The following is a 27,224-nucleotide window of genomic DNA, read 5'->3' on the forward strand; positions in this document are numbered from 1 at the left end:
TCTACAAAAAGCCAATGTTTTATAATAATTCTACTGATAACAAATAAAAAATATTTTGTAAAATTCCAACTCTTCCCCATCTCAATTCATTAATTCAAAAAACACAGTTATGAATTATCAACAACATATAAAGAAATATATATTTCCTGCCTCAAAAACCAGGTAATATGCAATTATGATACAATGTGTAGTTTAAGAGTTGATATATGGAAAGTTATATTTTAGCACAAGGAAGGCGTTACAGAAGAGGCAAAATATAAGAGGAGCTCACCAGGGAAAAAATAGAGAAAACTACTCCACTTGGAGAATGGAATGACAGCACAAAGATTAGTCCCATGGAGTCTAGGTGTTTCCTAGGAACTTGAAAGGAAAAGTGTAAAACACAAAGAAAGTAAGAATGGAAGATAAATGCCACACTAAAAAGCTGGAGTCAGCTGGGTGCGGTGGCTCACACCTGTAATCCCAGCACTTTGGGAGGCTGAGGCGGGCGGATCATGAGGTCAATAGATCAAGACCATCCTGGCCAACATGGTGAAACCCATCTCTACTAAAAATACAAAAATTAGCTGGGCATGGTGGCGCACCTGTAGTCCCAGCTATTCGGGAGGCTGAGGCAGAAGAATCGCTTGAACCCAGGAGCTGGAGGTTGCAGTGAGCTGAGATTGCCACTGCACTCCAGCCTGGTGACAGAGTGAGACTCTGTCACAAAGAAAAAAGAAAAGAAAAAAAAAAAAAACAGCTGGCCGGGCACGGTGGCTCACGCCTGTAATCCCAGCACTTCGGGAGGCCGAGGCGGGCGGATCATGAGGTCAGGAGATCGAGACCACGGTGAAACCCCGTCTCTACTAAAAATACAAAAAATTAGCCGGGTGCGGTGGCGGGTGCCTGTAGTCCCAGCTACTCGGGAGGCTGGGGCAGGAGAATGGCGGGAACCCAGGAGGCGGAGCTTGCAGTGAGCTGAGATGGCGCCACTGCACTCCAGCCTGGGCGACAGAGTGAGACTGCGTCTCAAAAAAAAAAAAAAAAAAAAACAGCTGGAGTCCACTGCACACAGGCAATGACTCTCACACATGAAACTCATATTTAGATCTGTGCTATGTTTTGGGTTTTGTTTTTAAATATAATAATGTTTAAACAGATTAAACCAAGTTTTAAAAATAACAGGCACATGTTACATGAAAGAAATCAAGGAAATGTCTCGGGAAGAAAAAAATCTTAGTGTTAAAATTCCTAAATGTCATTATAGTCATTATATATTGTTCAAAAATAACAATATTCTGATTAGTTATATGTTTGCTTGAAAATAAAATAATTTGGTAAATTTCCCACATATTTAGTCTAGTACTTAGTCTTAATATAAAAAGGTGGATTTGCCAGCAGAAAATTGTAATTACTTTTTTATGAAGTAAACACACATTATATCACTATCATTGCATGGAAGAGAAAGTGAACAAAAAAAGATTAAGGAATAAAAAAAAGAATATCACTATCATATAACTACATACATTAACAAAGAGACAAACATTTCCCACTGGAGATTAGGAGTTTAGCAGAAGTCTCTGAAAATACTAAAAACTGAAACAAAATTAATAATTGCTTTTTGTTTGTTTGTTTGCTTGTTTTTTAACTATGTAGCGAATTCTTCTGGTTAAGACTAAGCATCAAAAAAAGAGATCTTCCTGAGAGCAATTATTAAACAATTCCTCTTGACCCACACTTCCAAATTAAGTCTATAGTTCTGGAATATGAAATCATTTTCATTTTAAACATAGTTGATGGAAGGCAACTTTTAAACAGAAAACTGCAGTTTAAAGTTGTCTCAAACTTAGTAGCTATATTTGTAACAAGCAACCACCCACAGCCAGTTGTAAATACAGTCAATCATCAGTGACCATTGGCCTCTCTCACCAACCAATATCAATGTGGGCCACTTGCTTCGGAAAGACAGCCAATTAAACACAAACTCACTCCAATCCACAAGCCTGGGAGTGTTAACCAACCCACAGCAGCCTCACTCAGATAGCCATGTTTCTCTAGATGATGTTAACCCTCTTATGCTGCTGAGAGTCTGCCAATGCTTCAAGTCCGCTCCTCCCGCAACCCTATGTAAGATCAACAGCTGCTCTGTCAGAATACAGAGTGCCTGATGAGCATAGCTCTCTTATAGAAAGCAACACATTCCAACTTGGTCTTTTAACTTCAAATACTGAAGGTTCATAATCAATTGGAAACAATTTTAAGTCCATTAAATTTACCACCCTTATATTTTAATTTTCTTTATAAATTACCAATGAACTATGTAATTCCTTTGATCCATTTTATCATAAGTAAAACTATCATGATTATTAGTAAAAGAATAAATAGTGAGTAACCACAATATTGAGCTTTTCTCTCTAAATGGAAAACTATTAATACAAAGAATGTAGCTTATTACAAAGAGCCAAAAAATCCAAAAACGCATATAATTTCCAGGCAAAAGTGTTAGAATGAACCCATGTGAAACCTTTCTTTTTCTTTTTTTTTTTTTTTACCTGAGAATCAATCTAATGTTTAAAACAATACAGCGAAGGGTAAACTTCAGTTGCTCATTTAATAAATATTTATTGAGTAGCTACTTATTGCAAGCTAGGCCCTTTTCTAGGCACACAAACATCCTACTCACGGGAGTGAAATAAACACAATAACCATAGATAGATTAGGGAAAATATACAGTGTTAAAGGAGAAAAACTAAAGCAGGAAAATGAAATGTTTACAGGTTTGAGAGGAGGGATAGTGGGAATTCTAGGATGGCCAGAAAAGTCCTTATTGAGAAAGGGGCTTTTAAGTAAAGAACTGAAGGAATGGAAAAAGAAAGCCAGGAGGCTATCTGAGGAAAAGGCATCCCAGACACAGGGAACTGCCCAGTACAGAGGTGTGCCTGGGGTGTTTAAGCAAGTGTGATAGATAACGAAGAGCAAGAAGTTTAGTGTAGCTGAAGCACAGCAAAGGGAATAAGAAACAGAAGTTTAAGTGAGAGAGAGAACAGGGCATATTGTGTGTTGCCTTCTAGGTATGAGGAGGAACCCTGACACATACTCAGAGTGAAATGGGAGGCAATCAGATGGATCTGAGCAGAAGAATGACATCATCTGACTTATGTTTTAAGTATGGCCACTGAGTTAAGGATTAATGAAAAGAGGTTTCTTTAAAAATAAAAAACAGACCAATTAACAGTCTATTACACGCATCTAGAGAGCAGATGGTGGTGGCTTGGAAATGGAAGATATGACTGGCTTCTGGATATATTCTTCAGGTACTCCTGACAAGATCTGCTGACAGATTAGATGTGAGGTGTCAGAGAGAGAGGGGAGTCAATGACGACACCTTAGTTTCTAGCAGAGCAACTGCAAGAGTTGCCATTAATGCAAGTAGGAAAGACCATGTGAGGGGTAGGTATGAGAAAGAATATCGGTACCCCAATCTTGGACCTGGTAAGTTTGTGATACCCAACAGTTCGTGACCAATCAAACAGAGATGTCAAGTAGGCAGGTTGGTATAGAAGTCTGGAATTAAAGAGAGAGATCTAGGCTGGAGACACGCATTTGGAAATCATTAGCACACACAAGGTAGTAAAAGTCATGAGAAAGAAGATTGAGGACTGAGTCCTGGGACATATCAGTCCTGGGACATATCAATGTGTAAAAGGTGGGATATGAGAAGAAAGCAAAACAGACTATGACAGATGGACTGGAAAGGCAGGAAGAAAAGCCAGGTGAGTGAGTGAGATCCTGAAAGCCAAGTGAAGACACTGTTATGGAGGAGAGAGTTTTCCATTGGGTCCAATATTGCTGACAGGTTAAATAAAGTGAGGTCTAAGAAACAATGTCTAGATTTACAAATCAATGGTAAACTTGAGAACAACAATCTTGGAAGAGTGGTGGGAGTGAAAATTACTGGTATCAGCTCAAGAGTGAATGGACAAGAAATCTGAATCCATGAGTATAAACCACTCTTTCAAGGCCAGCATACCTAGGGGCATGACTGTAGATGATCTAATTTTCTTCTTGTTTAGCTGTATTTTTCAATTCTTATATAACTATATACTACATTTTTACCCTTTAAACGTTTTTTTTAAATCATATCTATATGGCATTTTTGAAATGCCAGATGAAGGTATTAAATAAAAATTCATTAACTTATAAAACCAAAAGACCTCTTGAACATTTCTAGATTATATAAGCTGATTATCATTTTGCTCATGCTTATACATAAAGACCAAGGAAGACTAAAATTTTCAGAAGTATTTCTTGCTTGATAAAAATCATCTAACTCTAGAATATTTTATACTCATCAAATATACAAAGTGATAGTCAAAATATGGAATTCTATAACAAGAATAAAAGGGGACAAGTGCAGAAAATAATCTTATTTTGTAAATCAAATTTGTCTAAATTATATGAAGCTACTGTTGAAAAATATGGTGTGTTTCCTACTGAAATACATTATCTTTTAAAAGAAAGGATAATGGCATGCATGTAGGGTACCTTTAAAAAGAGGATTCACTGCGTAACAGCACCTTGGTTTTAGCACAAGGATCAACAAATTGGTGCTTGTGGAGCAAATCCAGCCCACTGCCTGTTTTCATAAGGAAATTTCCTTGAAATGCAGCCACACTTATGCCCTTTATAATTCACAAGGCCTAAAATATTTACTACCTAGCTCTTTACAAAAAGAGCTGTCCAATTCTTGGTTCAGTAGAGCTAAGATCCTCTGTTGTATTTTAGTAAGTTTTACCCAGTATATTGAAAAGCTGACACGGAACATGAATCCCCATGTGCAATCCCTTGGCAATATTCAGATTAATTTGAGGATCTGGTATTTCAGCACTCACACATTGACAGCAAAAAACAAAAATTTAATAACTAGAATTCTGTTGCTAACAAGGTACAGTGTCAATGTAGCATGTAGCTAGCTTCCTTTTGTAACTCAGCAGATATTACGAGAATTCCAACAAAACTGGCTTAAGATGTGTCATCAAACTAAAGGCTTTAAATAGACTTTAATTGTGAAATAATCAGTACACTCCTGGTCTAACAACTTCTTTTATTAAAATGAGTGCATGCTACATTATTTTCTGGGTATGACAATTGTACTATTTCCTCATTGCTAAGGATTTAGACTATCTCCAACTTCTTGATATTACAATGCTATAATAAATATCCTTATACATAAGTATATATGTAACATATATAAATATCCTTAACATAAATATATCATATATACTTAACATTATATATATTGAACCTATTAGCCTATTGTATGTTACATACTACATGTAATCAATGTCCTTAACACATATGTGTATGTGTTTACACAAGTCATATTTTCCTGTAGGATCTTGTCCCAAAAGTGAAGTTGTTCGGTTAAAGAAGTGACATATTTGAAATTTTGATACATGCTACTAAATTACCCTGCAAAAAGGATTCATCAATTTCATTTAACAAGTGTATGAAAACGCCTTTTTCTTCACATTTGCCAATACTTCCTATTTTTTAAATAAAATATCAATATGATTGGAAAACATGGTGTCTCATTGTTAGTTTGCATTTTTCTGATAACCAAGGAAGGCTGAATATCCTAGTAAAAGTATAAAATCTGTTCATCATGAATATTAGCCCAAATTAGGATTCATTTCATAGCACATAATTGTCTCCTGTTTTTTGTTTTTGTTTCTGTTTTTGCTTTTTTTTTTTTTTTTGAAATGGAGTTTTACTCTTGTTGCCCAGGCTCGAGTGCAATGGCATGATCACGGCTCACCACAACCCCCGCCTCCCACGTTCAAACGATTCTCTTGCCTCAGCCTCCTGAGTAACTGGGATTACAGGCATGCACCACTACACCTGGCTAATTTTGTATTTTTAGTAGAGATGGGGTTTATCCATGTTGGTCAGGCTGGTCTTGAACTCCTGACCTCAGGTGATTCACCCACCTTGGCCTCCCAAATTGCTGGATTACAGGCGTGAGCCACCACGCTTGACCAATTGTCTCCTGTTAAACGCTGCTATGGGCTTACCTGTCATACTCTCCATTTTCCTTCCTAGGAATCTGCTGATTTAGTCCATCATCATCATTGCCAACAGTAGTACCATCAGTTAGGGTTCCTGATAATTCTGTGCTATTACTTCTGTGCTTCTCCATTTCTTCTTCAACCTTGAGTGAGAGTTTGATGTTCAGGATGATTGTTATTGCTTTATTCGATACAAAGAACTTTTTTCTGTTTGCATTGATTTCATCATCACTTGACTCAGTTTAATTATAATTTTAGTCATTAAAATATTTGGTGCTTACTTTAATTTTATCACATCTGGAACTATCATCATATAATTATAATTATTATAATTTTATCATCAACATTTTTGTAAAGTCAGCTTCATTTCTGTTTCAATGAATGAGACAGAATTTTCCAAAATTTCAACCAGGGCCCTTCTTAATTTTGTGCTTTTATTCCCAACCACCCTTCACTATGTATTATGAATTTTTACCTCATTTGACTGGCACAAACATGGAAATAAGAAGATAAAGACACAAAGCGTGTCTTCTTCTGTCTTTGCCACTTGACTTTCATATTAAACAGCCAGATTGAGAGGATACAACACTGTGGGGTTTCAGGAAAAGAAAGGAAGCTTTCCCTTTTCTGCACTAAGCTATTCTTTTCCCCCACTAACTTTTGTCTGTTTTTTTTCATTTGAATCCTGGGATATCAAAAAGGTGAAGGTGCTTACTGAAATACAAGTCTGCCACAACACAAAAAGCAGACTGAAACTGCTGAGCTAGGGTGGAATTCTGGAAATGAGATGCTTCCCAAATTTCACATTCAATAGCCATAAAAGTTTATAGCTGGACGATATACAGTATAAGAATCTACTTTAGCTCACTCTCTATTGATAACTGGGCTAAAGCCAAAAAAGATTAAAATGATTGATCCAAAGCCCCTAAAGTGCCATTACCTAGCATTTTGTGGCACCAAAAGAGACAGTACAATTCCATAATGCTGAATCAGACAAATTCAGCAAATTAATCAGATAGGTTAAAAGTGTGACTTGGGTAAAATAATTTAATGCCTTAGAGGAGGGTGGGAGGCCTGCCCTAATCAATGTAGAAGACTCAGCTTTCTACTTTGGCATCATATACTAAGTGTTTGGCTGAGCATTTATGCTACTTACTTGGAAAAAATATATATGCCAAAACTTACTGTACTTTATTAAGCAACATAACATAAAGGTCTGATTCAACAGAAACAGTGGAGAGTAGTTATATTAACAAATATATTAAAGTGTGTATACTTGTTGTTGAAAAATATTTAAAGTGGTCATGATGCAATTCTAAGTTCCAGCAGTTTGAGTTAAACAGATAAACCTGAAAAGCACAATAAACAGATTCATTGGCCAGGAATATTTGCTGCAGCTCTCAGGGCTGGATACTTTTTTTTTCTTTTCTTTTCTTTTTTTAGTAAGAGATGAGGTCTCACTATGTTGCCCAGGCTGGAATGCAGTAGCTATTCACAGGCACGATCCCACTACTGATCAGCACAGGAGTTACTTATGACCTGCTCCATTTCCGACCTGGGCTGGTGGTTCACCCTTCCTTAGCAAATCTGGTGGTGCCCCGCTCCCAGGAGGTCACCATATTGATGCCGAACTTAGTGTGAACATCTGATCGGCATAGCACACTACAGCCCAGAATGCCTGGCCTCAAATGATCCTCCTGCCTTAGGCTCCCTAGTAGCTGAGACTACAGGTGTTTGCCACCACGCCTGCTAGATACATTTTTATATCTCTTCTTAGTCATTGCTTCCTTTCTACTGTATTCCCATCTTATTGTTAGACACAACTCATCTTTAAGTCGGTAAAAGGAAAAAGCCCTCAAGCTCATCACATTTCCTTTAGCGATTTTCTTGACGCCTCTCCCGGTTCTGAAGGTCACATGATATATGGCTAAATGAGTTTCACAATCCATACGCCACTTGGAAGACTGACAGAGAGACTTAGGTCAATTAAGAAACAAAGATTATGAGAAAGTTTTCCTAAACTCCTATTACTTAGAAATCATCTGTTTCTACACACAATTACAGATTTAGACAACCAAACTGTATGCTTTTCATATGCTTTTCCTAAGTGGAAAATCAGAATGGACCAGATAATTGAGAGAAAAAACAAAGAGTGGCAGCAAGTAAAACCCTACCTCTTTATGAAGTTGAACATTTTCTTTCTTCAAAGCCAGGAACTCTTCTAATGTGTTGACCTCATTCTTAAACTTTTGCATGTCTTGCTGTAATTCTTCATGTAGATATACTTCTGATGTTCTGTCAGAATCTGGTGGTAAAGAACTCAGATTTTCTAATTTAGGTTTCAGGCTTTTATAGTTATTTGTACTGCCACTGTCACTATTTTGGTTCATATTTTTTGTCATTTGCAAATCAAACTCTTGGTCTTCTTTCATTTCAACCGTAAACCACTTCTGGGTTCCTTGCTTTCTTAGTGCTTGCATCATTATGAAAGTTCTTATCTGTACTAAAAATATGTCCAATGCCTGGTTTGTTATCATTGTCGCAGTCTAATTTATTTGCATGTAAATGAAGCTTAGAAGATGACTGGCAAACATGTTCTTGGGACCCAGAGTACGGATGATAGTATGGATGGATGATATTTTTGAGACTGAGTTCTTTTTGTTCAGGAAATGTCTCGAATACCACTGAGACAGATATTTCAGATGCATCTTCTTCCTCACAACCAGGTATGTTATTTGTCAAATTAAAGGGAATATCCTTTACGTCTGTTCCTCTTGTAGAGTTATCAAGTAGTGGCTCTTCCTCAGGACAAGCCGGAATTTTGTATTTTTCATAAATTTCACCAAACCTCTGCTTTAACTCATTTATGATGAGTTTTAATTGGTTTTTCCACTCTAATTTGCCTTGTTCAATCCACATTTCCTCAGATTTTTGCACATGAGGAAGTACTGGATATACAGGTATATCCTCTCTATCACAATCCTTAGCCATTTCTGGTTCTTGAGACGTTTTCTGCAGATGCAAAAGTGGAAGATTAATTTGCTTGTTTTGTTTCTTGGGTGTCTTCTCTGTTGGGCTACACGTTTTAAAAATAGCTTTGTCCTTAAATAACAGGTATGAACAAAGAAAACTTCACAAATAATTAAAATGAAAATTTAACTGTTAAACTTCTTCATCTAGGTTTAGCTACTCCCAAATCACTGGCTTGTAACTAAGAAGTTAAAAAAAATTGTCTTAGCTGAAAGGAGGAGAAAAATATGAACCAGCAAACTTAACTTTGTCACTGTTTGTTTGGAATAAACTTAATTCATTATGTGTTAAATCTACCAAAAATGAATTAGCAGATGATTTCTAGTGTTACAAAGGCTTCCTCACTTGAAAAGTGAGCCCCTACAGTACATGTAAGTACTACATATTACTACATGTAAGTACTATATATTACTACATGTAAGTTCTATAGATTACTAACTGGAGGGTAGGCAATCTTCAAATTATTAGGAGCCCGAATCAACACCAATCAGAAAGAAAAGCAAATTCTTAAGTTTTAATTCAAATTATATACTGTAACATCATAGGGTTATATATCTAGACTATCTTCTTCAGTTCAGTTCTAATATATACTACGGTCCCCTAATAACACTAACTAAAACTTTAAAGATAATTCTTACTAAGTTTCTGCATCTAAAAAGTTAGAAAGTTATTGTTTGTACCCTAACACCAAAGATCCCATTCTGCAAGGTATGATTCCCTTAATAGGCAGTTGGGCTGATTTCATAACCCCACTCTCACTGAATGTAGACCGTGAAGTCAATGAAAGGCCACATCTTTAACCTAGGCATTAGTAACTGGCAATATAAAACTGCAAAATTTGAGCCACTGGCCATGATTACTCTTATACCATGAATCCAACTCAGTGGCCATCACTGTTAAATTGTTCATAATTTCTGTTGCTTAATAATATAAGTCAATAATTGACATTACCTTCTTTAACCCGTAAGGATATTGTAAGAATGGAAGAGCAAACAAAATTCTGGAATGGTTGCCTCTACTCCAAGGGTAAAGATTAACTAAAAGTTATGATAGATTCTAACAATATTGTGTTTTATAACTAGTTTAAATGTATTTAAAATTAAATATTAAGTAAGGATCTATTGATTCTCAAAGGCTAGCCTGAGAGGTAATTTCATTTGGGCTAGCTTATATTATTAAAGCAAAGAAAAGAGTATTAAACCAGAAATTTAGATTTTAGTTTAAATGTTTCCACACCTGTGGCTGCTTATTTTCGCATCCTTTAAGTCTTTCTTGCTCTTCCTCTGATGTCAGCTCCAAGTCTTGTTCTGCTGCAAAATCCAAATGTTCAGTTAAACTACTTAGAACAGTTAGATAAAAGACATAGTCTTTATAAAAATAGATTTTAAATTACATTTCATTTTATTTCATAAATTGAGAGTTTAAATGAAGCTTGATCTTTAGTGGAATACTTACTTCTTTAAGAAATACTTCTAATTCTCCAAAACTTCAACAAACCACTTTCTGGGAGACACTAGATGCCACCAGGTTAAAGAAATACAATCATGTTGAAGATTCACTCACAGATTCATCCACCCAACATCAATGAACAAAGCCATCACAAACAAAACAAAATTTTGGAATGCAGTAGCAATATTATCAGGCAATGCTGCATACTGTTCTCCACTTCATAATAGTACCTTATTAATGATTTCCAAAATGACTGTGGACACCTTTATTGGTGTACAACCTCTTCCTAACATCTGAAATGGTTCCCTGTATTATTCTGACAAATGTATTAATATTTTCATCTTTTAAAACAGACTGCTAAAAATAAATAAATAAAATACATAAAATAAAAAACAGACTGCTAGGTGAAGTTGACCCTCATTCTCATCTTTCCCCAGGTAAATAGGTATCTAGGTATCTCCTTCCTTAGGGCTGCCCTAGAACTTTACTGATTTTTCTACTGCATCTCCACCACCCGAACTGTCAATTATTGCTTTACATGTCTATTCCCTTTGCTCCTTGACTGTAGGGAACAATCTTGAAAATCATCTTTGTACAAAGAGTCATTATCTATTTTACTCAGCAATTATGTATTGAGTCTTGCTATGTGCTAGGCACTAGGATTTAAAGAGTGAAAAGAAAGCATGTCAGAGATGACTTTTCTAGAGATCCTGCCCGAGCTGAGGCTTAAAGAGTGAGGCTAGCCTAATTAGAAGGGGTAGGGGACAGGAAAGAGTGAGAGCATGACAGGCAGCAACAAAAGGCAGAAAGAGGCCTGAAAGAGTATATGTGTTTGCCTGCAATCGAAGGTTGGGTCAGCAGGACAGGACCAGCAGTTCAGTAAGGCCAGAGAAAGGGCACACGGGGGAAAGGGCTAAAGATGGAGAGCTGAGCAGAAGTCACATTATGAAAGCCTTATGTATAATTTTAAGATGCTTGGACATTAATGTTCTCAAGAGTGGTCCCTGGTCTTATTTGCATTGGTGATAGAACACTGTCAATGCCAAAACCAACATCCCTAGCGAACACATTTATTAACGCAAGGTGGTAGCTCATGTGGACACAGCCAAGGAGATACCATGCAGCAAATTCTCAATAAGTCTCATTAATTACTGACTTGGAAAGTCAATTCTATAATACATAAAGTCATAGAAACGATAGGAAGTCACTTAATATTTGCTTTTGGAAGGTGTTTTTTTGTTTTTGTTTTTGTTTTTTGAGACAGAGTCTTCCTCTATTGCCCAGGTTGGAGTGCAGTGGCGCAATCTCGGCTCACTGCAACCTCCACCTTCTGGGTTCCAGCGATTCTCCTGCTTCAGCCTCCTGAGTAGCTGGGACTGCAGGCGTTCACCACCCTGCCCGGCTAGTTTTTTTTGTATTTTTAGTAGAGATGGGGTTTCACCATATTGGCCAGGCTGGTCTCGAACTACTGACCTCGTGATCCACCCACCTCGGCCTCCTAAAGTGCTGAGATTACAGGTGTGGGAAGGTGTCTTTTAAATTATGGTGCATATAGTTATAACTAACAGCTGTGAATTCAGAGCTGTAAAAATAAAGCAAAGAAACCACATTGTGTTTGAGTCAGCAATCTTTAGGTCTCTACTAAGCTATCCTAAATATAATCCTGTGTTAGTCCCTAAACATACTTAGCCCCTATATTCTAAATATAATCCTACTTCCTAAAGAAAATCATGCTTTCCCCTAATTCTCTGTTATCTAGATGTTGCTTTGGTTAAAGGAAGAACACAAATATCCTGCCAAAAGGTATTCTGTTCAGTGCAAAAGGTGAGTAAACACAAAGCACATTTTACCAGAAAAAGTTTTTTTAAGTCAGAACTATAGCTCTATGCAGCCAAGCAGAGGCACTCTAGGACTGAATTCTCTATGCTTCTTTGTTACCTTCTTTGCTCTCTTTGTTTTCTGGTAGCTGTGATTGGCACAGGTCATGGAGAGTATCATTCCCTGAGAGAAGTACAACTCCAGTGTCCATCTTTTCTCGTTCTGTTAAGTTCATCTGTCCCAGTTCTTTGGTTGCTGACTGATTTTCAGGCATTGATGGTGATACAGATGGACATTTATCATCAACTTTCAGATTCTTGGATCTCTGACAAGTCTCATCACTAAGGGTCAAATTAGTAGGATGCCAATCTGAAAAATCCGAAAATGAAGTTTTCATTTTTAGGATGTAAATAACACAATAATTTGACTAACTTGTATACATGCTTTCTTCACAGAAACAGTCCCACATCCTGCTCTCTCCCACAACACACTATGCATTCAGGCTTATTATATTTTACATGTCCTATGCTTACAATTCATTCAGGTAAGTTTAATTAACTATCATCTCTCACTTTTCTATATTTTTACTGTTTACTATTACTTACTTTTATTCACTCAGCAGTCTCTATTACATATTTTGCTTTCCATTAAGATTCTTCGTGAATATAAATTTTTTAAAACAGAATTTATGTCTAACCATTTTAAGCTTAAATATACATGACAGCATTGTATGTATGTATTGTGGAGACACAGGATTTACAAAAACTCATAATAAATATACTTTTAAAACTATTTTAATTATAATGAGATGGTCTTTCCTCAATGCACCACTATCTTCAGAATTTCCTTTCAAATACTTGGATAAACTTCATACATTTATTTGCAAAATAAGAGCTGTAAGGGCTCTAACTGTTCCCATGTGAGAACAGGATTAGTCTAGGACCACACTAGATCCAAATAGCACACAATGCCACGAGACAGGAAAGGAATACATAACAAAAATATTTTCCTTTTTACTATATAAACAAAATTGTTGGGATTTAAATTTTTTTATTTTTTGAGACGGAGTCTCGCTGTCACGCAGGCTGGAGTGCAATGGCGCAATCTCGGCTCACTGCAAGCTCCGCCTCCCGGGTTCACGCCATTCTCCTGCCTCAGCCTCCTGAGTAGCTGGGGCTACAGGCGCCTGCCACTACGCCCAGCTAATTTTTTTTATTTTTAGTAGAGACGGGGTTTCACCGCGTTAGCCAGGATGGTCTCGATCTCCTGACCTCATGATCCGCCTGCCTTGGCCTCCCAAAGTGCTGGGATTACAGCCGTGAGCCACCGCGCCCGGCCTGAGATTTAAATTTTTTTAAGACAAGTGAAAGAAAAAAGCCAAAAACACATAAGTGAAACTTTAAAGTCCATTTCATCATAAAGGGTGCATTTATCCACAATCACATATGTGGTTTAAAATGTTGACTCTCAATTATGATCTGAGAATCCCTGGAGTTCAAGATCCAGATGAGGGGCCAAGACGTCAAATAACACAAAATGTTATTTGCCATTTTCACTCTCATTCTGTTTCACGTGTACAGTGGAGCTTTTCATAGACATGGTGTGTCATAACATCATAGCTCTAATGGTGAATGGGTCATGGTTCTAAAGGCTATTGGAATGTATGGCTGTGCGTGCTTGTTTTTTTTTGTTCGTTTGTTTGTTTTTTGAGATGGAGTCTCGCTCTGTCACCCAGCCTGGAGTGCAGTGGTGCGATCTCGGCTCACTGCAAGCTCCGCCTGCCGGGTTCACGCCATTCTCTGCCTCAGCCTCCCGAGTAGCTGGGACTACCGGCGCCCTCCACCACGCCCGGCTAATTTTTTGTATTTTTAGTAGAGACGGGGTTTCACCATGCCAGCCAGGATGGTCTCGATCTCCTGACCTCGTGATCCGCCCGCCTCGGCCTCCCAAAGTGCTGGCATTACAGGCGTGAGCCACCACGCCCGGCCGCATGCTTGTTTTTAAAATATTTTAGTTTTTATTTCTAAAATAGTAAATATCAAAAGACACAACTGACTTAAATAAAAGCTCTTTGGAATTTGCAATAATTTTTCTTTATTTTAATTATTTATTTATCATTATGAAGAGAGTTTGAGATCCAGTCATTTGATAGAAAACCAGAGCTTCCTGTGTCAATAAGGACTGACCTCAAAAATGTAATGTGACCAGACAAAAGAAAGTTGCAAAATATGTAGAGTGTAAAACAATTTATATACAATTTTAGGACATGAAAACAAATTCTACATATTATTTATGACCATACACATATGTAATAAAATGTTTTAAAAGGGAAGGGACATAATAAATTCTTAATTCAGGGTGTCCGTTACCTCTAGGCAATAATATTTAATCATATAAAACGAACCCCAGGTCAAAAAGTTTCAGAATCAATGTTTTAAAAGACTGTGTCCACCATATAGTTATTAAGGGTAATTAATTGCTTTCTTCATTTTTGATAATCAAAACACACACACACATGATTTGCTGACCAGAATATCTGACTGGCTTAAAATCATCAGTATAGCCACACTATGATGAAATAATTAAACTTAAAGCACAACTAACATATTGGCAAGTAAAGTTTGTCTTATCTGATAAGTTTTGGTGCTGCACGTTCACCTTATATTCTTTCCACCTTTCTAATACCCACTCTTCTTTTGAAGTATTATCTCATTTTACCACCCTCCATCATATCCACTTGCTTCTTTTCCCTTCATTTACTCTCTATACTCTCTGCCTTCCACATTCTTTATTCCCCCTTTTACTCTTATCCTCTTCCTTCTATCCTGACACTGCATATCTAGGGTTCAGTACTATCCACAGTTCCAGGCATTCACTGGGGGTCTTGGAACATAACCCCCATGGATAAGGGGGGAAAACTGTACATTTTGTTGTGTAGGTCTATGGGTGCTGTGCTGTGTTATGTGGCAAAACACAGGGAAGAGACCAGGGACAAGGATCTTTGCAAAGACTTTTCAGCTGCCAGTGGAGAAGAGCTCGAGGGAGATCAATGTACTCACTCTCCCTAATCCTCTTCTGGGGCAGATGCTGGCAATGTTTACTGAGTTCTAGCTATTTTCCCTAGCACAAACAAGGCTCAAATTCACCTCCCATTTTACCTCCTATGGACAGAACCACTGGAAAGATCACTCCCTTAAAGAGCTTTTTCACTCTGAGCCACACCGTTCATTCAGTGAGAAGCTTAAGAAGAAACACTGCCACAGTGGTGGCAGGTTGCCAGGGAGTACTACCTGGTATGAAAAATATATATGAACAGAACTATCAGCTCACTCAAGCTGCCAGAATGTGCCAACAGTTGTTACTCTCTCTGGTGAAAACAAAATTATTTTTCATTTATTGTAAAGAAAAACACTGGCATTTCCTATGACAGAGCATTTAGTTGTAGATGAGCCATATTCTAATAATATAGACTGTTTTCAAGCTCATCCCTAAAAGGAAGAGAACCAGAGAGGAACATATTTATTCACCTGTAGTGTTCACTGCCTGATCTTCTTTTTAAGTGCAAGGTAAGTATGCAAGACTTTGTGATTCTAGTTTTATAAAGTCCAGCTCTTGAGATTATCCCGTCCCATCGCTAGAGTCTATCTGGACCCATCTCCTAGAGCACGATGGTCCAGTTAGTGCTGTGGAATACTGCATGATGCCATTTTTCCCCACCCTCCCCGTTACGTGGCAAACGTCTACAGAAATCACGCTTTCTCAGCACGTCAAATCATATGCCATCAGATCCTGTTCTGATGAACACAACATGAGGAAAACAAACGCAAGGACAAAGAACATCTAAAATGACAGAATCAAATTACCATGGAACTTTATTGTTTAAATATTCAAAAAGATATCCACCACTGTTTTATTCCAACTATATGACTAGTCTGGAAAAAGCAAAACTACTGAGACACCAAAAAGACCAATGGTTGCCAGAAACCAGTGGAGAGGAAGAGACGAAACAGTGGAGGACAGAGGATATTTAGGGCAGTGAAACTATTTTGTCTGTGATACTACAAGGGTATATACATGCCATCACACATTTGTCCAACACCATAGAATGTACAACACCAAGAGTGAACCCTAACGTAGACTGTGGACCTTGGGGGTGATGTGTCTGTCAAGGTAGATTCCTCAACTGTAACTCTGATGAACTCTGATGGGGGGTACTGATAATGAGGGAGGCTATTCATATGTCAGGGGTCATGGGGAATATGGAAAATCTCTGTACCTTCTCAATTTTGCTGTGAATCTAAAACTGCTCAGAAAATAATATTATTCATTTTAAAGCACATACTCACTGAACTTGCTATTACCCTAAATTATAAAAAGACAGAGTCACCTTGAAAATTGCAAATCACTAAAGATCAAGGTAACAGAATATGAGTACTATCTCCCAAATTGAAGCATATAAAAACACATAAAGCAATTAATTTTAATTGTATACTTAGGCAAAAAAAATTCACAAAAATGATTGAATATCTGATCTTATTTCATAATTATAAACAGGGACTTAGTACAATATGAATCAAAACTGGTCCATCCATGAAAATAAAATGAAAGACAATTTGTATTCTAATTTTAAATCAGAACTTATTATGCCTACTTTATCCCACAATTTTACTGAAAGGTTAATCAGATAAGAAGGACAGATTATAATTACTTAATATTGCCATAGTAACTTATGTACCAATACCTGTTAAGTATTCACCAAATGTCAAAACTGTAAGCAGCCTTGCTATTTAATATGAATGATGCAACTGAAACCAGTACCATGTTATGGTCTATTGTATTATTTGCTATTATATTATATAAAATTTTAAGATAACACCAAAAATTTACTCAGGGGCATAGCTGCTGGGCAGCAAAGATTTCATATAGCAGGCATGAGACACCCATCCTTAGAAAGGCTTGCTTGCAAGGCTAGTCCTTGGCTGGTGTTTGGGACCTTGAATTTGGGAGGGTTCCCAGCATTCCCTAACTTAGAAGAAGGGAGTGGCTCACTGTGCCTAAACTGTTTGTGCAAATGTGGTTTACTATGAACAGTTAATCTCCTCCTGGGAGTCTAGAGTTTTGTTACATGTGAGGGAGAGGAGAGGTGGCCTATGTGACTAGCCTCCATCGAAAACATGGGTGCTGAGCCTCTAATGAAACTCTGGTAAGGTAGACAACATTGCACATGTGTCGTCAAAATTTGAGGCTGGGGGAATTAAGCATATCCTGCTAGCTACACAGGAGATGACTCCTGTAGCTTGTGCCTGGCTTCCTCCAGACTTTGACACATGCACCTTTTCCTTTCTCAAATGTTGCTTTGTGTCTTTTTGCTGTATTAAATGTAATAAATCAAAGCCCCAAGTATGACTATCTGCTGAGTCCTGTGAGTCCTTCTCAGTGAATTACCAAACCTCAGTGAAGGGGGTCTTGGGAACCCCTGATACAATTGCATTATACAATTTTTTATTGTTTAAGTTGATGTGTTTCATGTGACTACAATCAGAAGGTAATTTCACAGAATACCTTTCCCTAATCTGCTTATTTTTTATTTTTTGACATTTGTCTTGGAGATTCCTGTACTTCTATATCCACTGGACTAAAGGCATTAAAAATGCATGAAACAATGATGTCAGAAAGTAATTTTAAAAAGCAACAATCCTATTTTAACTCAATTAAAAATAGAAAATCTTAATGACTGACAATATATTCTACAGTATAAAAGTTTCTGGAACAAAAAATTATAAGATCACAGTCAATTTTCTCCCACTAGGTACGATTTAATTCATTTTTATAATAATTGTGCAGCAGGCCAGGTGCAGTAGCACACATCTGTTGTTCTACCTACTCAGGAGGCTGAGGCAGAACGATTGCTTGAGGCTAGGAACTAAAGCTGCAGTGTGCTATAATCAAACCCGTTCAAAAAAAAAAAGTCCAGGCTGGGCGCGGCGGCTCACGCCTGTAATCCCAGCACTCTGGGAGGCCAAGGCGGGTGGATCACGAGGTCACGAGATCGAGACCATCCTGGCTAACACGGTGAAACCCCGTCCCTACTAAAAATACAAAAATTTAGCCGGACGCGGTGGCGGGCGCCTGTAATCCCAGCTACTCAGGAGGCTGAGGCAGGAGAATGGCGTGAACCCGGGAGGCGGAGCTTGCAGTGAGCCGAGATAGCGCCACTGCAGTCCCGCCTGGGTGGAAGAGCGAGACTCCGTCTCAACAACAACAACAACAAAAAGTCCAAAAAAACCCTGCAAATAGTGGAACTGATCAGTAAGGATCAACAGGACTTTTAACTTATCTGGCCGGGAGAAGAGACATCTTATGTATAGATGGTTAAAAGTGTGGTAATCCAATTGACCACATATTCTAGTTACATCACAGATTACCAATTTCTGAAGAAATGTAATACCAGAAAAGCACTTCACATTTAAACTATGTCAGATAAAACAATTTGTATTTGACAACCCAGAAGACACTTAAAATCTTGGCAGACCATCATCATTGTGTCATTGTGGTGCAGATATAAAGAAGTGCATTTGAAATGTGTTCTAATAGTATTTTCTTTAGGAATGGAATTCAAAAGGAAGCAGTAAAGCAGAAATATCACAAGAGGGTAAATGAAAAGGGAACTGCACTAACAAAAGGAGTCAGGCACTGACTTTTCTCCTGATGTGACCAAAACCCCAAGTACTGAGAATTGCTATATTCAGCATTTCACTTTATATTTTTCTCCAGGACATTACATTAGTTTCCTGCAATAAAATATTTTTAAAATGTCAGTTTGTCTAAACTGCTGGCCTGTAAACTATTTCTAATCAAAACCTGAAATTGTGTCACAACATGGCTGTATTATGATTCCATGTCAGAGGAAGGATATATACGTGCCTCTGGTGGTGGCTTCCAGTTGTTGCTGTCAGATGTTTGTTTGGGAATGCATTCAGAAGAGCCTATCAAGGACTTGAGTACCAAACAAGCATTTCCACAAAAAAGCAGGTAAGAAAGACTACACTTTTCCTCACATATGACCTTAGGTTTAGACAATTCTAGGAAAATGGTGGTACATTAACTCACCAGTCTTGACCATTTTCCCTGATCCTGTACAGGGAGCTGCTGCAGTTACAAAAGTTAGGTAGGATCTTGGTAGGTGTATTCTTCCACATTTGAACATCAGAAGTACTGATCACATAAACAGCGAACCCCACAACTCTATGATTGTTCTTTAGAAGACAGTGCCACTGAAGGCTTTTAAAAGGTTAACTCACTTTACTTTTTAGTAATCTGACTGGTTAGAATTGATACTCCCTCCTTGAAATTCTCACCTTTGTAAATTTTTGCAGCATCACTTTATGATTCCTCTCCTCTTTTTCTTTAGCCACAGCTCAGGCTTCTTTCCTAATTCCTCTGGGAAATGCTGATATTCCCAGGGTTCTGTCACTGGTCCTCTGCTCATTCTATACCTTTCCCATCATGGACAAGCTCACTCAGATCTACAGCTTTGCCTCAGTTATTCCAAGTCTGCAACTCCAACCTCAGAGTTCCATCTCCAGCCATAAAAATTTTTCCAATTACCTACTGAAAATATCCCACATGGACATTTCAGTAAACTCAGCAATGCAGAGAAAACTGTTAGTCGTGACTGCTGACCTGCTGCTCTCCTCTATACACCTGAAAACTGCCTACTCCCTCATGTCCAGGTTAAATGCTAGGGCACAAGCCAGAAACCTGAGAATCATCTGAGATTTCTCCCTATCCCCTATCTTTTTACATTCAACAATCACTAAATCATATTAACTGTACCTCTTTTCTGCATCTGCTTTATATTTCCACTGTGACACGTTTATTTTATGTTTATATTTCCTAGTTAAACATGGGCTCTTAAGTAGTGGCTTTTATAGGGAAAAAACAACTATTAATGTTATTTGTTAAATAAAAAAAAGTTTAAGTAAAATAAATGAAAAAGGCATCATGCCAAGAAAAAGACCAACATTTTTAAATGAATAACTGAGCTCCTTAACCTTACTGATTTCACCATGGATGGGTGAAAACCTCACAACAGACTGACACTAGTCTGAGGACAGCACAAGGAAACTATAGCTCTGATAAATGCAAATGTTTCTTTTGTTTCCCTGTCTCTTTATATGGTTATCTTCCAGCTGCTCTCCATATGAGGGGTCAGCAAACTACAGGCCATGGAGCAAATCCAGTCTGCCTTATAGTTTTGTAAATAAAGTTTTACCAGAGCTCAGTCATGTATATTTGCTTGCCTTTTTATGACTGTTTTCATACTTCAATGGTAGGGTTGAGTAGGAATGACAGACCACATGAAAAAGCCCTGTATAGAAAATGCTTGCCAATCCCTGCTTTATACCATAACCAGATTGCCCTAATACTCAAATCTAATCATGTGACTCCCCATTCCAATGAGTCCCTACAGTAAACATTGCTGTCTCCCTACCCAATAGCGATTCCCTGTTCTGTCTTGCTGGAGAAACATGCATCTATGTGGATATTTATCATGCCAATAGCCCTCCCCACTCCAAAAGAAGAAATGATTATTCTAAGCTCATCATAGTAATTACATTTGCTTCCCCAGTGCCTGGTTTAGGAATGAGCATGTGGTAGGACCCAGCCAATAAAATGTTACAGGAAGTCAACTGCACCCTTCTGAGTCTTCTCCCTAACTAAAAGAAACATGTAAAGAAAAGCCACCCTTTTAGCCTTCAGATATTGTCGGTGAGACCATGATGTTTGGAGCTGTTGCTAATTAGTCAGCCATGAAAACAGACATGAACAAAACACCGTGTTATCACTGAACCATCAAAACAACTCTGGTCCCTACTGTTTTAGCCACTGTTAGTTAGGTCATCTAGTATTTACAGCCCAAAGCATTCCACCTGGTAAATTTCCCATTGGCCTACAGGAAAAGTTCTACTCATTTCTTTCTTTTTCCTTTTTTTTTTTTTTTGAGACAGAGTCTTCCTCTGTCACCCAGGCTGGAGTGTGCAGTGGTGCGATCTTGGCTCACTGCAGCCTCTGCCTCCAAGGTTCAAGTGATTCTCCTGCCTCAGCCTCCTGAGTAGCTGGGACCATAGGCATGCTCCACCACGTCCGGCTAATTTTTCATGTGTATTTTTAGTAGAGACAGGTTTCACCATGTTGGCCAGGATGGTCTCGATCTCCTGACCTTGTGATCTGCCCTCCTTGGCCTCCCAAAATGCTGGGATTATAGGCATAAGCCACCATGCCCGGCCCGAGATCTACTCATTTCTATAGTATTAAAAAGTCTGGGCAGGGAGTGGTGGCTCACGTCTGTAACCCCAGCACTTGAGAGGCCGAGGTGGGTGGATCACTTGAGGTCAGGAGTTTGAGACCAGCCTGTCAAACATGCCGAAACCCTGTCTCTACTGAAAATACAAAAATCAGCTGGGCATGGTGGCTCGCGCCTGTAATCCCAGCTACCTGGGAGGCTGAGGCACGAGAATCACTTGAACTCAGGAGGCGGAGGTTGCAGTGAGCCAAGAGAACGCCACTGCACTCCAGCCTGGGTGACAGAGTGAGACTTTGTCTCAAAAAAAAGTCTGTCATGAGCTTGCCTTAGGTATTCACTTCATTCCCAACCATTCACATCTCATATGTTCTGCACTGGCAAAACTGAACTGCTCATAAACCCTGCAAAGTTCACTCAAGCATCTTACTTTTGCACTCGCTGCTCCTTCTGCCAAACACACAATCTTCTGCCCACATCATCCTTCTGCCTCTTTACCTAGAAAAGTTCTACTCACTCTTCATGCTTACCTTAAATCTTACCCACTTTTTTACAGCTTTCATTCCTCACCACATAAAGTGTCTGGCACATATTTAACATAATAAATGATCACTATACGGTTCCAGAGGGCATCTAACACAGTAGTAGGCACTGAATAAATAATTCATCAAATAATCAAAGTGACAATGATAATAACAAGCTCCTGGGTTTTGTTGGTTTGTTTTTTTTCTTTTTTGAGACAGGGTCTCACTCTGTTACCCAGACACGAGTGCAGTGGCATGATCATAGCTCACTGTAGCCTCAAACACCCAGGCTCAAGCAATCCTCCCACCTCAGCCTCCCAAGTAGCTGGAAGTACAGGCACCTGGCACCATGCCCAGCTAATGTTTTATTGTTTTTTTAAAAATTTAGTAGAGATGAGGTCTTGTCATGTTGCCCGGGCTGGTCTCGAACTTCTGGGCTCAAGTGATCCTCCCATCTCAGCCTCCCAAAGTGGTGAGATTGCAGGCATGCACCACTGTGCTGGCCCCAACAGTATTTTTAAATGTCTGTATTCTGTAACATTAGGAAAAAAATGCTTAGTACTAAAAGACATTTGATAATTATTTGTTAAGTGGACAAATGAATAAATGATTTCCTTGAAAATTCTGTTGAAAAAAACACAGAAATTAAATAGAGAAAGCTCTATTCTATTATGAGCACCTCAAAGACCAAAACTATGTCTATTTCATGTTTGTCTCCCATAACGTGCAAAACCTAACTTAGAGAAGTTCTTTGATTAATATGTACTAAATTAAAGTGTCCTCTTACAGTTCAGATTGTCCAATGCATTAGGCATCACATCTTGGAAGCACAGAAGCATTTTTTGTTATTGTGAAACATTTTTATACTTTCATTATAATTTGTTGAGCCTAGAGTTGGGCTATTTGAATATTTATTATGATAATCTTTTGGCTAATGGTAACAGCATGTCTTGTTCTAACAAAATTACTGTTAACATAGCAATTAACCAGCAGGTAGAAAAACACATCTTGTTCTAATGAAGTAAATATACTTCATTCGATTTCAAATTGGGGGAAAGTCAATAATAGTGACACCTTGTTGGTTTATAAGTATGTAACATGACCTGTTCTTCTCAACAAGGAATTGCTTTTCTGACTTCTGCACTCAGAAGGTATCTTTAAAAAATAATTTCCCATTAGTATTAGTGCACATTGGGTATGTTTGGCAGGGTTTTGTTTGTGTTTTTGTTTTTGTTTTTGTTTTTTTCTGAGACAGGGTCTCACTCTGTCATCCAGGTTGTGATCATGATCACAGCTCACTACAGCCTTGACTCCCAGGCTCAAGCGATCCTCCCATCTCAGTCTCCCAAGTAGCTGGGATTACAGGTGTGCACCAAAACACCCAGCTAATTTTTTATTTGTTTTTGTAGAGATGTGGTCTCACTATGTCACCCAGGCTGGTCTGGAACTTCTGGACACAAGCGATCCTCCCACCTGGGCCTCCCAACTTGCTGGGACTACAGGTGTGGGCAGCACACCTGGCCATTTCACAGTTCTTATTGCCATTTGTTTATGGTGCCAGAAAGGTATTGCTGAGTTTCCAGTTTTGAAACTAATTTCTTTTTTTTAGTGACACAAATCACTATGTAATATAGTTAGCCTTTGAACAACACGGATTTGAACTGCAGGGGTCTACTTATGAGCAGCTTTTCTCCCACCTCTACCACCTGAGACGGCGAAGACCAATCTTCCTCTTCCTCCTTCTCCTTAGCCTGCTCAACTTGAAGACTATGATGAAGAGTTATATAATGATCCACTTGCATTTAATGAACAGTAAGCGTATTTTTTCTGCCTTATGATTTTCTTAACAGTTTATTTCCCTAGCTTCCTTTATTGTAAGAATACAGCATATTAATACACATACCATACCAAACATATCTTAATTGACTGTTTATGTTATCAATAAGGCTGCTGGTCAACAGTTAGCTATTAGTAGTTACGTTCTTGGGGGAGTCAAAAGTTATACACAGATGTTTGACTGCAGAGGGAATCAAGCATCCCTAAATTCCACATTGTTCAGGGTCAATTGTGATTGATATTCATTTACTAAACATAAGTCATTTATTTTAAAAATTAAATAGAAGTTCCAATTTCATAACAAGTCTAATTCATTATAATGTGACTATAAAGAAAACATACAACTTACTAACTCAAAAATTTCTTTTTCTTGGCCGGGCGCAGTGGCTCACGCCTGTAATCCCAGCACTTTGGGAGGCCGAGGCGGACGGATCACGAGGTCAGGAGATCGAGACCATCCTGGCTAACACGGTGAAACCCCGTCTCTACTAAAAATACAAAAAATTAGCCGGGCGGGGTGGCGGGCGCCTGTAGTCCCAGCTACTCCGCAGGCTGAGGCAAGAGAATGGCATGAACCCCAGGGGGTGGAGCCTGCAGTGAGCCGAGATCGCGCCACTGCACTCCAGCCTGGGCAACAGCGAGATTCCGTCTCAAAAAAAAAAAAAAAAAAAAATCTTTTTCTTATTTATACAAAAATATCACATAGGATTTTAGGGACCGTAATTAATTTTTTTTCAGACCAGATTGTTTGAAAAAATAAATGACCTACAATTAACTTTTTAAATAATTGTGACATCTAACCTACCAAGAAATCTAACCTATCAAGAAAGAAATAAAGATTTTTTAAAACTGCTCTTTCATGATCAAAACTTCCTAACTCTTACTTCTTTTTTACCTATGGTAGGACCACCAAAAATAATTCACTATCGGAAGTCTTACCTGGATTGTTATTTTGAGGAAGACTTTCAGGTGTCTGTTTTTCCTTATATTCAGGAACTAGTTGCTGAATGCTATGGATAAAAATGTAATAAATGAAATTACTATTTTAAAACAAATAAAAATACCAAATATATTAAATTTTTAGAGTATTTCAAACAATATCAGAGTTAATATCAGAACTTTAATTATCCCATATACTTCAATTTGTGAGTTCTACCAACTTCTCTTTAAGCTTCTGAAGAAGAAAAAAAGATGAAGTACTCATGAATTGAAGGGAGTATAGCTCAGTAAATTAACTCACATTAGCTTGGCATAATGGAAAGCGTCCTAGCTCTATTACCAGCAGCTATTTATTCCCTGACAAGTTGCTTCTCTTAGGCTCAATGTATTCTTCTAAAAAGCAAGGATTTTACTGCCTTATTTCACTAGGTTGTTAAAGATTTAACAAGAAAACGTTTTGTAAATGCTCAGAGAAACAGTGAAGCAATGAAAGAATTTGTTCTTGAGCTTTATTGCGGAAATGGTTTTGGAATCACAAATAAAACCCAATGTGTATTTTTTCCAGAGGTTCTAATATTCAAATGTTGCAGTTTTCCAAAACTGTTATTAAGTTCTAGTTTTATTAGTTCTATTCTTTGTGGCTTATAATTTGGGGCATCACAGCTAGTTCACAGTTTGTAACTAAATTTACTTATAAATATATGATTTCATCAAACTAGATAACAACACTGTCCACTATTACTGAGCTCATCAATCACGCCAAGGGGAGAAAGCTAATAGATGTCAAGACCTAGCTTGGACTACTGTTCCATACAGACTCAAACTCTGAATCGGCAGATCTTTGCTAGAAGGATGCTCAATCCCCATGTTCATCTCCAACTGACATGGAAAACAAAATTCTACTTTTTTTTTTCAGTTCCATGAAAGACATGCAAGTCGACATTCTCTGATTTCTGAGATACATACTGACAATATATTTGCACACAACATCCCACGTGTTACTCAGCTCCATTGATCACCTTACTGCATATTTTTGTAGTGAAAAATCACAATTTTAATATTAGGTGATACCCAGTTTGCTTTGACTCACACTGTCTTTGGAACTAGTCAGCAAATAGTCAAATGAACTTCTAGTGACTGTGCAAAATATGGACCACTTCAAAAATCTGTGCATCATCCTTATGCAGGCAGAGGCCATGCTAATTTCTCTCCATTTTGTTCCAATTTTAGTATATGTTTGCTGCTGAAGCAAGTTTTGTTTGTTTGTTTGTTTGTTTTAGACTGAGTCTCGCTCTGTCACCCAGGCTGGAGTGCAGTGGCGCGATCTCGGCTCACTGCAAGCTCCGCCTCCTGGGTTCATGCCATTCTCCTGCCTTAGCCTCCTGAGTAGCTGGGACTACAGGCGCCCACCACCACGCCCGGCTATTTTTTTTTTGTATTTTTTAGTAGTGACGGGGTTTCACCGTGTTAGCCAGGACGCTCTCAATCACCTGACCTCGTGATCCGCCCACCTTAGCCTCCCAAATTGCTGGGATTACAGGCATGAGCCACTGTGCCCTGCCAAAGCTCTCATTTTATACATGGATATTCATGAGTCATGGATGAGACTTAGCTCTGTTAAATCCAACTAACATACTTGAGACTCCGAATTCTGGTGATGGCTTCCTGCCACAAATCTGGGAAAGGATAATATGGGACATTCCACGATCTAAGAAAAGGGTCCTCAGCATACAGATCTGGTAGCAATGAAAAAAGGAAACTCATCTCTTTCTGCAACATTATTTGAACTGAACCCCGAGGGACTAAAGGATAATTTATCATGAAGGTCTTAGCTAAGTCTAGTCTGAGACAAAAGCATAACAGGCAGGGTTTCACCATGTTGGTCAGGCTGGTCTCAAACTTCTGACCTCGTGATCTGCCCTCCTCGGCCTCCCAAAGTGCTGGGATTACAGGCATGAGCCACCGAGCCCGGCCAACATGAAGTTCTTAAGGATGGAAGGAACCTGAGTGACAGTAGAATATGTCTGCTGTATAATAGGTATTCAGCTTATGTTTGATGAATAAATTGAGAAAATGGATAAACACAGTTGGGAAGTGCAATATTTTTAAAGAAAACTCCTGTAAAGTAGACCAACACTTTTGCAATAGTAATAATCATTTATATTTGATCCCGTCTCACTAAGAGGCCTGGGCCCCTGACCCCTCTGACGTTTCCCCATCCCGGGTGCCGTGGGGCCTGCGGGCACCAGAAAGCCAGTGTCCCCGACAGGACGGCGC

General features: G+C 38.4%; 1 protein-coding gene and 1 non-coding gene across 2 annotated transcripts in view; both read right to left on the bottom strand.

The window, feature by feature from the left end:
* The window catches only part of LOC109026769 (coiled-coil domain-containing protein 144A-like), an 88,847-nt gene that overhangs the window by 59,828 nt on the left and 1,795 nt on the right, over positions 1-27,224 (bottom strand). The window contains 6 exon segments of the mRNA XM_055385930.2: positions 6,054-6,190; positions 8,222-8,488; positions 8,490-9,059; positions 10,314-10,387; positions 12,465-12,713; positions 24,948-25,018. Of these exon segments, the coding sequence (XP_055241905.2) occupies positions 6,054-6,190; positions 8,222-8,488; positions 8,490-9,059; positions 10,314-10,387; positions 12,465-12,713; positions 24,948-25,018 (1,368 nt within the window).
* Positions 26,090-26,197, bottom strand: LOC115934787 (U6 spliceosomal RNA). Its single transcript, XR_004070539.1, has one exon. It is a non-coding gene; the product is annotated as a U6 spliceosomal RNA (small nuclear RNA).

The sequence above is a fragment of the Gorilla gorilla genome, chromosome 4, assembly GCF_029281585.2.
Source record: "Gorilla gorilla gorilla isolate KB3781 chromosome 4, NHGRI_mGorGor1-v2.1_pri, whole genome shotgun sequence".
Taxonomy (NCBI): domain Eukaryota; kingdom Metazoa; phylum Chordata; class Mammalia; order Primates; family Hominidae; genus Gorilla; species Gorilla gorilla.